Source organism: Carya illinoinensis, chromosome 2, assembly GCF_018687715.1.
Source record: "Carya illinoinensis cultivar Pawnee chromosome 2, C.illinoinensisPawnee_v1, whole genome shotgun sequence".
Lineage (NCBI taxonomy): Eukaryota > Viridiplantae > Streptophyta > Magnoliopsida > Fagales > Juglandaceae > Carya > Carya illinoinensis.
Genome location: NC_056753.1, coordinates 26,623,946 through 26,638,709, shown reverse-complemented (window position 1 = coordinate 26,638,709; position 14,764 = coordinate 26,623,946). Strand labels below are relative to the sequence as shown.

General features: G+C 37.6%; 1 protein-coding gene across 5 annotated transcripts in view; it reads right to left on the bottom strand.

The window, feature by feature from the left end:
• Positions 1-14,764, bottom strand: part of LOC122300583 (BAG-associated GRAM protein 1-like) — a 42,058-nt gene that overhangs the window by 15,851 nt on the left and 11,443 nt on the right. For all 5 annotated transcript variants that reach the window (XM_043111349.1, XM_043111350.1, XM_043111348.1 and 2 more), the window contains 5 exons: positions 6,639-6,668; positions 6,438-6,537; positions 3,110-3,216; positions 1,640-1,783; positions 1,453-1,557 (listed from right to left, as the gene is read on the bottom strand). In XM_043111349.1, coding sequence (XP_042967283.1) covers positions 1,453-1,557; positions 1,640-1,783; positions 3,110-3,216; positions 6,438-6,537; positions 6,639-6,668 — 486 coding nt within the window. The remainder of the gene's footprint in view (positions 1-1,452; positions 1,558-1,639; positions 1,784-3,109; positions 3,217-6,437; positions 6,538-6,638; positions 6,669-14,764) is intronic.

Below are 14,764 nucleotides of genomic sequence, written 5' to 3'. Positions count from 1 at the left end.
CGTGTGCTTAGGATTTATAGAAAACTTTGTGTCTTACATAAGACATGCACCTTCAATAAGGAAAAAACTTCATGTGTTTACTAACCTAACACAGGTCAAATTGATAGTGATAAACAAATTAAGCTTTTATTTTTGTAAGAGAATTGGCTTTTATCAGAAGCAGGGTACAACCCAAGCACGCAGAAAAAATATACAAGAGAGAGCACCAGACTAAGGAGAAATAAGGAAAGCGAGTGGACCTTTGTCCAACTATAAATAGAGTTGAATGTAAAGATTTTAAACTCTAAAACCATCCTCTGCAGGTTTTTGACATCCAAAGGTGCCACATTAGGCATAATGGTATCCGCCAAACTTCTGCCCGACATGGACTACTCATCTGCTCTTTCTAGCAATTCACTAACGGTCACCCATTTAGGCATCATCTCAATGAAAACAAATTCCACAATGCCCTAGCCACTTTAAAATCAAGCAAGAGAATATAATGGTTAATTCCCCATTCTTCTTCTTGCACATATAGCACTAATCCATTACCAAGATGTAATTCTTCCTTAGATTATCCACAGTTAAAGATCTTCATTAGAGTTGCTGTCTGCACAAGTAACGCCACCCAAGCGGTAATGCTTTTCCATGGAAAAAATTACCCTCTTGAGGGCTAAGAATGCAGTAGAAAGTATTATCCTCTTGTGTGTATACTATGCATGTAGATAGAGTGGGGTGGGGGGAGAGAGGTCCAAAAATTTCTTGGTGATTTAAAATATTAACTCTTCAAAAAAATAACCATTTCATAAATCTTTTCTACCATCCTTTCTTGTTCCAAGATCATATTATCTTTAAATTACATTGCAAACTTAATGATTGCTAAACCAGAGACAAGGACACTGTCATCTTTGAATCCACTTGGCTATGTCCCAGCAATGCTACCTTTTTTCCTATTCACCCATAAAAACATGGCTGGTGTTATTAAACATGGCCTTTATAGTGACTTATTTGCAAATGCTTTTATACATATTTCTGCCATCAGATTCCTGTCTGTCTTGAATCTCCTGTCTGTCTTGAATCTTCGATTTAATAACATTTATGACCATTTCATTAATTTATTTCGATATTTATATTCAAAGGAAAAAATATGGAATAAACTGAGACACCTTGAACAAGCCATCAACTCCAAAACCATGTTTGTGTCTTGTGACCATTTCATTGTATGTAAAAAATTCTTTTAATTAATTCTTTTTATAAGTAAAAATAAAGTTTTGTTAAATCAAGAACTAGGCATAGCCCAAGCACACAAGAAGCATACAATTGAGAACACCTAGTTACAATTAGGAGCTAGAGAAGGATACAATGAAATCATGAAAATAAAAGAAGATGATGATCAAATATAATTAATTAGCCAAGCATATGCTTACTAATAAACAAAAAAAGATGATGACCATAAGTTAGCAAGTTACTTACAACAAGATTAGTATCCTTCCGAACTGAACGATACTCAGTTGTAAATTTTGAATCATCGTTCAACAATATATTAAAGAACTGCTCAGCTGTGCATGGAAAGACATCCTGCAGAGAAGATTAATTACTTGCAAGCTAATATTGTTAAGATTAGGAACTATGAGCGGTAACGGAAAAGAACAATGCATACATTGTATATAGGGACTAGAGCTTCTTCCTTGATAAAAGCTTGAAGCTTTCCAGTTTTCGGCATGCTATCTTCAGAAATCTTAGCTTGTGTTTTGCTTCCTCTGACAGAGCTGCTATGTGCACGCAGAGCTGACTCTGCCTTCTCCTGTACATAACAGTAACAACAGATCACATGTACCATCCAAGCAGTTTGAGAGTATAAAGATCATCAGAAAATTTATAGCTAACCAATAAGAAATCCAGCCTCAGTGAAATGAAGAATAAACGGCACGAAATTAACTAAGAAGGATAGTGCATTATAAAAATTCAAAAAAAATTGAATCAATGTAATATTCAATAATCAGAGATGTATCCTTTTCCAGCTACAAGCCATACAGTTGCTGATGCGCTGATGCAAATGCAGCATTGGCAGTGGTTACTTTATTAATTTTTTGCATATGCACTGTTCACTATACAAATGTTATTTTATTAATTTTTTCTCTCCCCTCCCACTCTACCTTCAACATCTTTGTAGTGGGTGCTAATTGAAAAATATATGAAAAAAATTAATTTCCGGAAAAAAAATTAATAATAATAAAAAATAATATTTTATTATTATTTTGGCTCAAACGTGCATAATCCAATGTGGGAATTTTTCTTGAATGGCAAAGACAATCTCCAAAACATGTGATTTTGCATTTGCATATAGATAAACCAATGCCAATGCTCTAAAAGATCAAGCCACACTTGAGACAAAAACCTCATGATGCTGGAAGCGAAGTGTCTAGCACAAGCGCATGTATGATCCAAGTAAAGCAGACATTGCTAAATACAATGAAAGTACAGTTCCAATAATTCTGTTATGCTACCAAAAAAACTCTCTTTTTAATCTTCTCCTAGTGCCCAACTCTCAGCATGATATCATATGATAGATTAACAGCTTAAACTTAGCAACATTTACTTTTTGTTTTTTCTTATTTATTTATTGCCTATTTAGTCCCTTAGCCTTAGTAAGGTTCACAATGAAAACTAGATCCAATCTCACAAGTATTTAAAAAACTATCAATCATCAAGGTTAACAAACTATCAGTCATAGAATATGTATGTTTTCTTCAACAGCCTATAACTCAGAATCTATATTAAATGGATCTAGAATTACATAATGGCTAACCCTTTCGTGGTTTGATTCATTTATATTCGAATTGAGCACATGCCAAAATGAGATACCCACAAAGCACAACAAAATTGAAATACCTCTGATTATAAACCTGCAGCCAGAATATTGCACGATACCAAAATGTCGCACTGAATAATGTTCGGCTGTTTCTAAAATAAATATATTTACTTTTAAAATTACTAATTAATTGATGTTTAGTCTCTTCTACAAAATTTCAAATCAGGCTCATCTATTGTACATCCACGACCAACCTCCTGCGTATGCAAATTCCTTCAACAAAAGATAGAGAACTTATAGAGAGTACAAGATATGGACCTTTTTCTCAGCTTCTAACGTGTCATGGAAGTTTTTTGCTGCACGCTGTAAAGCTCTTAATGCATGATTCCTGTTCCAAAATGATGCAAATTTATATCTGACTCTCCCTGAAAAATGGCAAAGAAAAATGAAGGCATATAAACACAACTTAACAGACCAACTTTATTGATAAAGATTCGAACCCTCTGATGATGGGTGTTTCCTAAAATAACCCTCCCCCAAAAAACACAATCATCAGCTTGGGGCAAAAATCACAAATAAAAACCAAATCATTAAAACAGTTCCAGAAGATAGAAGTTAGCCTATCTAGAGCAATAATGAACATTCTTTTGCATATAAGTTATGAGGTGGTAAACTCAAACAAACAAACGAAACACAAAACAAAATATAAAGCCAGATATTTTGTTCCTAATAGTAATTCTTTCTTAGTTGTCTACAGTTCTAACTACCAAATTTAAGCATTATTCAGTAAAATGAAACGTATCAATCCGAGATGAACAACTTAACATTGCTACAAAAAGTAGATCTCTTAACTGCCGTCTGCAACAAAAGGAAAAGTCATATTCAGGCAGAAATCAACCAAGGCCATTCCAAGACGTTGGCAGACCAATTTACCAACCAAGATCCAAGATGGTATGTGTACTTGGGGTAGGGTTGCCAAACAAAATGCTATAAGTTTTACATTAACAATGCCAGTTTCACAAGCACAAACATAATTAAAAAATACCATTAGGCAGAAAAGAAAAAGAGTTCATAAATACCGTAAATCTAGCATACAATGAAGATTCTAACGGAAGAGGCACTTTTCCAGAAGCTGTATGCAACTCAAGACTAGTGAGTGAAACTCATGACATGATTCATTATTAATTATAATCTGAAATAAGAAACCTAAAGATTAGGAATGGACATACAATCACAGTACGACCTAAAAGTGAAAGCATAGGCTTAAAATCTTCATTATGTAAAAATCCATCATAAAAACTAATAGATGTCAAATGACAAAGTTTTGATGTTAGGAAATTCACTAACATCTTAAGGCTGCTTTTTTTGTTTGGACTGCATCCTTAGGGAATATTCTGACCATTGACAATCTAAGGAAACGTGGGCTTATCCTTGTTCACTGGTGCTGTATGTGCAGAAATAGCAGCAAAACAGTGGAACATTTCACTTCTACATTGTGAGTTTGCAAGGGCCTCATGGAATTACTTTTCAGCAAAGTGGGATTAGCATGGGTTATGCCAAGGAGGATGGTTGACCTACTAGCTAGTTGTAGAGAGATCACGGTGATACCACATATTGCAGCTGTGTGGAAGATGGTTCCCATTTGTCTACTATGGTGCATTTGGAGTGAAAGGAATGACCGAAAATTTGAGAATCAAGAGCACTCCTTGGAAGAGTGTAAGAGTTTTTTCTAGAAGACTTTATTTATGTGGGCTATTGTTATAGACTTTAATGGTCTCAACTTTCATGATTTCCTTGTAACTGTTTCTAGTTCCTAATTAGGTGTAATCACATGTATACTTCCTATGTACTTAGGCTATGCCCATTTCTATATCAATAAAATCTCTTCTTACTTATCAAAAAAACGAAATCACTAAAGAAAAACTTAATATATCTATGAGGGGATATATAACTGATGTGAGAAACATGACTGAAGTGGAAAAAAATTTCAGCCAGCAGTAAAATTAGCTTAATTACACATTTGACACATAACATGTTTCAACTATAAATGGTAAAATCCAACAACCATGCCTATAATGGAGCACATGATTTCAGATTGAATCCCCTCTCAGCCAAGATTCAAGAAAAAAATTTCTTTGATAAATACCAAACCGAAGTAGCACCACAAAAAACAAGTAATTAAAAAGTCGGGAAGGGATATGGTAGCAACAAAGAAAGGTTTATGCATAGTACCAATGTTTACAAGACCAAAAACCTCATTACTTACACAAAAAAGAGATTAAAAACCTCATAGGAAAAAAAAAAAGCAACCAACATGAAGATGATCCAAGCAATTTAAGTGTACAAAGAGAGGACCACTTCATCCACCCTACCCTTCGCATATCAAGAATCATTTTCTAAGCATATCTAAGCATATTTTCCTATTTGCGTCAAAAGATCTTGTTCAGTTCTCCCAAAAACCAAAACTAAGTTCTAGGTGCAAATTTTTCCTATCTTTTCCCACTTTCAATAGGAGAATTCTTCTTGCATGTGTAAAAAATGCAATGTGGCAAAACGGTGGATCCTTTATTACTTCCTTGTCAGGTGGCAAGGGCGTTATGGTACAAGGCTTTTAATAGGATTGGAATGACGTGAGTGGTGCCTTGGAGGATGGTGAATCTTTTTCTCGTTGGAGAGGCCTTCAAGGTAATTCTCAAATCACATTTGGAACATGATCCCTTTGTCTCATGTGGTGTATTTGGCTTGAGCATACAGAGTTTTGAAGATTGGAAACGCTCATTGGACGAACCAAGATGTTTCTTTTTCAATACCTTGTTTCTTTGGGCTTTGGCCATTGTATTCAATGGAACTAGAGTTCATAATTTTATTGTATCTTTTTCTGATTCCTAACTTGAAATCAAGTTTGAGCTTTCGTGTACTTCCTGTGTACTTGGACTATACTGATTTAGATGTCTCCATAAAATTTTCTTACTTGTAAAAAAAATGAATTCTTCTTTCGCTATGATGTATCAAAAATCTTAAGCACAAGAAGAAAACTCAGCCAGCAGAAAATTAAGGCGGTAAAATATCACCTGCATTTTTGCAGAAACTTCAAAGTGCAATTTCTCCATCGTTCACATTTGAAAAAATTTCAAAAATGGAGATATGTCCTTATTACAATCCTAAAAGATTTTCTGATGGGTGGCTAATTCTGAGTATTTTTATGCTAAAATTAACCCACTGGTAGCAAAATGTGCAACACAAAAGACCCAAAAGCTGTCACTTGAGCAAGTTCACAATAAGCAATAACAAAGAATACATTTTGATTTCAACTAGAAAATCAGGTCAACTGCTAAAATCCATTATTATTATTATATTCAGTGGATGCACACTTTCTAGCACCGTATTCTAACTTGACAAACAACCTACAAAATAGCTAAACCCATTGCATCACTAAGAAAAGTCATAATTTCTTTAAAAAAATTCTTAGATAAATTTTTTCCTAAGAAACAATTTGCCAAGAATAGAAAGTATGACCATAAAAACTGCTATATAATCGCAAAATATGTTCATCCAAACTTAAAGAACTCAAATAATAATAATAATAATAATAATAATAATAATAATAATAATAAAACCCTTCAAGCATTTTGAAATAATCACTAACCATCAGGACTACCCAAAGGAGGTACGCCATGTCCACCAGCACCCAAGCGTAAAATAATTGTTATAGCAGGATTAATAAATGCATGCTGACTCCTTCGTATCTTCAAAATTAAAAACAAAATCCATAAAAAAAATCAGCACTATGTATCGCTAAACAATGTGGTCCTGAGAGAGAGACAGAGAGACAGAGAGACAGAAGTACCTCATCTATATCTTCAAACGGTATAAGCACCTGTCAAATGGAAATAGAAACATAGCTAATGTGAATAATGTACTCTTATGGAAATTACAATTATAATTACAATCAAGGAAATCATTGGTCATATAAATTTAGGTGAAAAAATTCAGATTACATGTATCTCAAAATTTCTTCCTGGAGGATGAATAACATAAAATTAGGGGAAACCACTAACGTTGCTTGATGTGAAAAATAGATAAGTAACAGAAAAAAAAAAAAAATCTCATATACATAATAACAATTACCACACTATGAAAATATGATACTCAAATGTTTATGTTACAGTATAGAAAAATAATTAGGTATTATGAAACAGCTGTTTCTTAAATTTAAGTGAAAAAACTCAGATTACATGTATCTCAAAATTTCTTCCTGAGGATGAATAACATAAAATTAGGGGAAACCACTAACATTGCTTGATGTGAAAAATAGAGAAGTAACAGAATAAAAAAATATCTCATATACATATTAACAATTACTACACTATGAAAATGTTGGAATACATATTGTAATTAAATGTATAGTGTGAGGGTATAATGGTCACTACTTGTATATGTATAGTTGATTACTCATTAATAAAACACAATACAGTTTTCTCTCTCTCTCTCGTTTATCGACTACATGGTATCAGAGAGGTGAGTGGTCGGTTGTGGTTGTACAACGGGTTAGTGGTGTTTTTCCGGCGGGTGCTGGTGGTTGTAGTTGGTTGTTGGTGGTGTTGTGAAATTTTTGGCTGAAGTTTCAGCCGGCAGCCCCTTTCGAAGTGCTTTTCTGGTGACATAAGGGGTTATCTCCGGTAATGGACACCGGAATCGAGGTCGCCGGCGTCCTCTGTCCACTCCTGTGAATTTTCGTCTCCATCGGCTGCCGGAAGGACTGTGCATCACCGGCCGGAGGAACAGTCCAGGTATGTTTGGCTGCAAGTTTTTGGCTATTCCTGGTGTGTTTTGCTATCTTATCCGTGGTTGTGCATGCCCCCAATCTGGAATAAGAACCTATTCCTATTTGGAATAGCACTTGTTTGGCATCAGGGTTAGGAATAACTTATTCCGGGTTTGGAATAACTTATTCGCGTTTTCTGATTCATTCTTGAATCCGATACGCCTGAATCCGGTACAGGGCCGATACAGGCTAGTTCAGATCGATACAGGGCCGATACAGGCCGAAACAGGGCCGAAACAGGCCGAAACAGGGCCGATACAGGGCGGTTCAGACCCGAAACAGGCCGGTTCAGGTCCTAATTCTACTTTTCCAGACTGTTTTTGACCCGTACAGATCCGAGATTTGGGTTGTTAAGCTGGTTTCTATTTTTCCAGCGTGTATTTGTTCGTTTTTTGATCCATATTCTCGTATTTTCCTCCATGGAAGCTAAGTTTGAGTCATTATCTATTGCACCAAACGTTAACATGCCTATGACTACGGTGAAATTGAATGGAAAGAATTACATACTATGGTCAAAATCTGTTGAAATATTCTTGAAAGGTAAGGGTCTTCGTCGTACCCACTTGATTGATTCAATGCCTGAGTCAACTAGTTCTACCTTTGCTCAATGGGAGCAAGAAGATGCTCAAATCTGCTCCTTGATGTTGACCAGTATTGAGCCTAATATTTGTGCTAGTTTAGTACACTTTGACACTGCTCAGGAGATATGGAGGCATCTCAAACAAATGTACTCGGGTGTTGGAAACACAACTCGTATTTATGAGTTGTGTCAACAATTTTTTGGCTTGGAACAGGGTGCTTTGGGTCTAGAAGAGTATTACTCTAAAGTGATGGGTATATGTGAAGAACTCAAAATTTATCAACCTATCACTTCTGATGTTTCAATTATGCTAAAACAACGTGAAAAGTTCAACGTTATTCGGTTTCTAGTTGGCCTAAAACCTGAGTATGAGTCGGTTCGCTCGCAAATTCTGGCAAGCCCACAACTCCCATCCTTTCCTGATGTGTTCTCCCGACTCCAGCGAGCCACATTATCTGGATCTGGATCTCAGTTATCTTCTGACCAGAGTAATGAGAGATCTGCTTTAGTTGCCTCTTATGTTGCTCCTGGTGGGCATGGAGGCTGGGGTGGTAGAGGTGCACGTGGGGGACGTGATGCCAGAGGTAACTGTACTCGAGGTCGTGGATCTCGTAAGTGCACCCATTGTGGTCGCACTAACCACTTGGTGGACTATTGTTGGGATCTACACGGGAGACCATCTGGGTCCGCTAATCAGGCCATTTGCCAAGACTCTACATCACATGCAATGAGTTCCAACTTGCCTCCAGAGATGATCAGCATATCGAAGGATGATTATGATCAGTTTTTAGTTACACGAGCGGCTTCATCTTCCGGAGCTACTCTTACCCAACCAGGTACAGCATCTACATGTCTTGTCTCGTCTACCCAAAATCCATGGATCATCGATTCAGGAGCTAATGAACATCTAACTAGTTTGTCTCATTCCTTATCTGAGTTAGGTACTATGTCATTTCCCAAGAGTGTTACTCTTGCTAATGGTTCTCTTGCTAAAGTTACAGACATTGGATCCACCAAGCTCACTGAGTCTATATCCCTGTCATCCGTTCTATATGCTCCTAGTTTTCCCTTTAGCTTGCTGTCCATTAGTAAAATCACTCAAAATCTTCAATGTTCTGTGACATTTTTTCCTTCTGTATGTATTTTTCAGGATCTCAAGTCGGGGAAGAAGATTGGTACGGGGCATGAAACTGGTGGTCTGTATTACCTCGACGTCGAGCAGTCACCCACTCGAGCCCTCACTTCCTCCTCCGCTTTTGAATGGCATTGCCGTCTTGGACACCCATCCCTTTCTCTTTTGAAACGTCAAGTTAGGGATCTTGGAAATGTGTCTCCCTTTCCTTGTGAAGCATGTCAACTTAGTAAACACCACCGTGTGTCTTTTGTACCTCGAGTTGATAATTGAGCATCTTCTTCTTTTGCATTGGTTCATTCTGATATATGGGGACCATTCAACATTGTATCAAACAAGTTTCAATATTTTGTTACATTTGTTGATGACTATTCTCGTATGACATGGTTATTTCTGATGAAAGCAAGATCTGAACTCCTTTCCATATTCAAAGTCTTTCGAAAAGAAATTAAAACTCAATTTGGACAAAAAGTTCAAGTTTTGCGTTCTGACAATGCTAAAGAATATCAATCTAATGCCTTTGCTGCTTACTTAAGCAATAAGGGAATTGTTCATCAAACTTCATGTTCTTACACACCCCAACAAAATGGGGTGGCTGAACGTAAAAATCGTCATTTGTTAGATGTAACTCGAGCTCTTTTATTGCACATGCATGTTCCTAAACGTTTTTGGAGTGATGGTATTCTTACTGCGTGTCACCTTATCAATCGTATGCCTTCATCTGTCCTCGATGGCTCATCTCCCTTCTCCATTTTGTTTCCCTCATTGCCAACCTTTGCTCTTCCACCCAAAATCTTTGGGTGTGTTTGCTATGTTCATAATCTTGGCCCAGGCTTTGATAAACTTGATCCACGTGCTACCAAGTGTTTCTTTGTTGGTTATTCCCGAACACAAAAAGGATATCGCTGCTATAGTCCTGCTCTTCGACGCTACTTCACAAGTGCTGATGTCACTTTTTTTGAGTCCATACCCTATTTCTCAGACACGTCTTCGGTTGTTGAGTGTGATCATCTACCATTGCCTACTCTAACCCTTTCTCCTCCACAGTCACCCACTATTACCCAACCTCCTTCAGTGCCTTCTCTTGTCCCTCTACAGGTGTACTCGCGTCGCTCACGGACCCCAGCTCCATTGCCTCCACCAACTTTGTCTCCGTCTTCAGACCCTGAGTTACTCAGTGCTTCAGAATCTCTACCTATTGCTCTCCGAAAAGGTACTCGTTCTTGTGTTACTCAACATCCGATTAGCCAATATGTCTCCTGTCATGCATTGTCTCCATCTTTTTCATCTTTTACTTCTCAATTGTCAAAAGTTTCTGTTCCTAAGACAGTTCAGGATGCTTTATCTGATCCAGGATGGAGGACAGCCATGGAAAATGAAATGGATGCTCTTCACCATAATGGGACATGGGATCTTGTTCCTCTGCCGCCGGGAAAACAATCTGTTGGCTGTAGATGGGTATACACAGTCAAATTCCATCCTACTGGCGCTGTGGAACGTCTGAAAGCTCGCTTGGTAGCTAAGGATTACACTCAAATTTATGGCATTGATTACGACGAGACTTTTTCTCCCGTTGCCAAAATTTCATCTGTTCGGGTATTGATCTCTCTTGCTGCTAATTTGGATTGGCCCTTATTTCAGTTGGATGTTAAAAATGCATTCCTACATTGTGACTTAAATGAGGAAGTGTATATGGAGCAACCACCTGGTTTTGTTGCTCAGGGGGAGTGTCGAGGTACAGTTTGCAAGTTAAAAAAGGCATTATATGGTTTGAAACAATCTCCTCGAGCATGGTTTGGGAGGTTCTCTGATAGTGTAATGGCATTTGGTCTTCATAGATGCCAAACAGACCACTCGGTATTTCATCTGCATAGTGATGCAGGTCATATCTTATTGATTGTATATATAGATGATATTGTAATTACTGGGAATGATTCAGCTGGAATTGTCAGGCTGAAACAATTTTTACATATCAATTTCAGACAAAAGACTTGGGTAAACTTAGATACTTTCTTGGAATCGAAGTTAGTAGATCTAAAAAGGGTATCAATCTATCTCAGAGAAAATATGTGCTTGATCTTTTGGAAGAAACTGGCATGTTGGGTGCACGGCCTATTGACACTCCTATGGATTCAAATCGTAAACTCTTGAAAGAGGAAGGTGAGTTGTTTGGAGATCCAGGTCGGTATCAAAGACTTGTTGGAAAATTAAATTATCTGACTATCACTAGACCTGATATTTCTTATGCAGTAAGTGTACTGAGCCAATTTCTACAAACGCCTAGGGTCTCACATTGGGATGCTGTAATCCATATTCTTCGATATCTTAAGCGAGCTCCTGGCCTTGGGGTGTTGTATAGACCAAATGGGCATCTTAGAATTGAAGCTTTTTCAGATGCTGATTGGGCAGGATCTCCTTCAGATAGAAGATCGACTACTGGATATTGTACCTTTGTAGGAGGTAATTTGGTTACATGGAAGAGTAAAAAGCAAACAGTAGTAGCTCGATCTAGTGCAGAGGCCGAATACAGAGCAATGGCTCACACTGCTAGTGAGCTGACATGGTTACAACACTTTCTTCATGAGATTGGGTTTCCAGCTCCTGTCCCCCTTCAGTTATTTTGTGATAATCAAGCTGCAGTACATATTGCGTCTAATCCTGTATTCCATGAGAGGACTAAACACATTGAGATTGATTGTCACTTCATTCGAGATAAGATATTCAGTGGTGACATCTCTACACCCTTTGTCTTATCAAAAAAAAAAAAAATCTCTACACCCTTTGTGAAGTCTGCTGATCAACTTGCAGATGTGTTTACCAAACCACTTTGTCATAGTCGGCTAAAGTTTATTTGTTCCAAGTTAGGTTTATATGATATATATGCCCCAGCTTGAGGGGGAGTGTTGGAATACATATTGTAATTAAATGTATAGTGTGAGGGTATAATGGTCACTACTTGTATATGTATAGTTGATTACTCATTAATAAAACACAATACAGTTTCTCTCTCTCTCTTGTTTATCGACTACAGAAAATATGATACTCAAATGCTTATGTTACAGTATAAAAAAATAATTAGGTATTAAGAAACAGCTGTTTAAATTTCCTTCCATATTCTCTTACTTCCCCTGGTATAACATGGATCACATTGGCATGGATTACAATTCGACCTCAACATCATGTAGTTAGCTTCCGTGAAAGCTTTGAGTAATAAATGCCTAGCAGATAATAAGAGTTTGGTATGACAATAGCTGAGTTTTTTTTTTATAAGTAAAAAGGAATTTTATTCAACAAATGTAATAGGTGAAGCCCCATGTACACAGGAAGTGTACAAAAGAAAACACCTAATTACATTCTAAGAAGGGGAAAAAGAAGACAGAAAATTATCAGCTGAAGCTCCATCCAGCCCTAAAGCAGAAAACCATTACAATAAAGAAAATACAAAGAATTTTCAGATTTCCTCCTTGGTGCGCTCCTTATTATTAAACCATCGCTCGCTCCTTTCCCACCAAATACACCACATGAGACACAAAGGAACCATCTTCCACACCGCAGCCACTTGTTTAGAACTACAAAGTCCCATTCAGCATGCAAGCAAATCCACTACTTTCATCGGCATCACCCAAACCAGCACAACTCTATTGAACACACCACACAAAGCCTTTGCCACCTCAAAGTGCAGAAGTAAATGATACACAGATTCCCCATGTTTCATATGCATGAAGCACCACTCCATAATAACAAAACCCCACTCTCATATTATCGATCGTCAAAATGTTTCCAAGTGATGCTGTCCATATGAAAAACGCTACTTTGGAAGGCACGTGAGACCTACAAATACGCTTCCATGGAAAAGGAGAACAATGCTGAACAGTCAATACCTTGTAATAAGACCGTACAGAGAACCTTTTACTACATGTATGCTTCCATGTCAAATTATCCCTCTCACAACCCCCAACCCACAAGGAATAAGGAAGCTGAAAAAACCAGACACCTCATCAAGTTCCCAGTCATGTACAGCTCTAGTAAAACCAACACCCCACTGCAAGATTCCATTAGAATGGACTAACACATCAGAAACAGGAGCATACCGATGAGCTGCTATATGAAAGATAACCGAAAACACACTAAAAAGAGCCCGATCACCACACCAAGGATCAAACCAAAAACGGATCCTTGACACCCACAATAACGTTTGTATGTTTAACAAAATTCTCCCATCCCTTTCTAATAAAATTTCCAAAGACTCCCACCACAAGGAATAAAGGAAGCTGAAAAAACCAGACACCTCATCAAGTTCCCAGTCCTGTACAGCTCTAGTAAAACCAACACCCCACTGCAAGATTCCATTAGAATGGACTAACACATCAGAAACAGGAGCATACCGATGAGCTGCTATATGAAAGATAACCGAAAACGCACTAAAAAGAGCCCGATCACCACACCAAGGATCAAACCAAAAACGGATCCTTGACACCCACAACAAAGTTTGTATGTTTAACAAAATTCTCCCATCCCTTTCTAATAAAATTTCCAAAGACTCCCACCATAAGTCCTCCTAACCTCCTTAGAACCACCCCCCCCCCCCCCCCCCCCCAAAAAAAAATACAATCACATCCATGTTTCCAATCTATAATCTCCCTCTACAACGACTCCCCTTCCAATTGATACCTCCACAGCCATTTCCCTAACAAGGCCTTGTTAAAACTAATCAAATTTTGACCCCCAAACCACCATTTGAAATAGGAGAACAAACGCTAGTACAACTAACAAGGTGGATTTTAGTCTCCTCGTCCATTCCTCCCAACAAATATGTATGAAATAATTTTTCAATTCGGTTTCCCATCCTTGCAGGCAAAGGAAATAAAGAAAGGTAAAAAGTTGGGAGATTTGAAATAGTACTTTTAATAAGAGTGATTCTACCCTCTTTTGATAGATATAACCTCTTCCAACCCACCAACCTTTTCTCAATCTTCTCAACTACCCCAATCCCAAATAGACTTAGCCTTGAAAGACACCCCAATGGAAGGCCAAGATATTTCATAGGTAGAGCAGCAACTTTAAACCCCAAAAACCCCTCCAAACAGTTAATATTCCACACCTCTCCCATTGGAACCATCTCCGACTTACCCAAGTTTACTGTAAGGCCTGATACAGCTTCAAAACATAGTAAAACAGCCCTTAAGGCTTGAATCTGTCCACGATCAGCATCACGAAAAATAGTGGTATCATATGCAAAAAGAAGATGAGAAAGTGTGAAAAAGCCATTGTAAACATTTCCCGCTGTAAATCCAGAAAGAAAACCCCCCCTTACAACAGCCTCCACCATTCGACTCAAAGCTTCCATGATAATGACAAAGAGGAAAGGGGATAACGGATCCGCATGTCTCAATCCATGAGACCTATAGAAAAAACCACAAGGACTTCCATTAACTA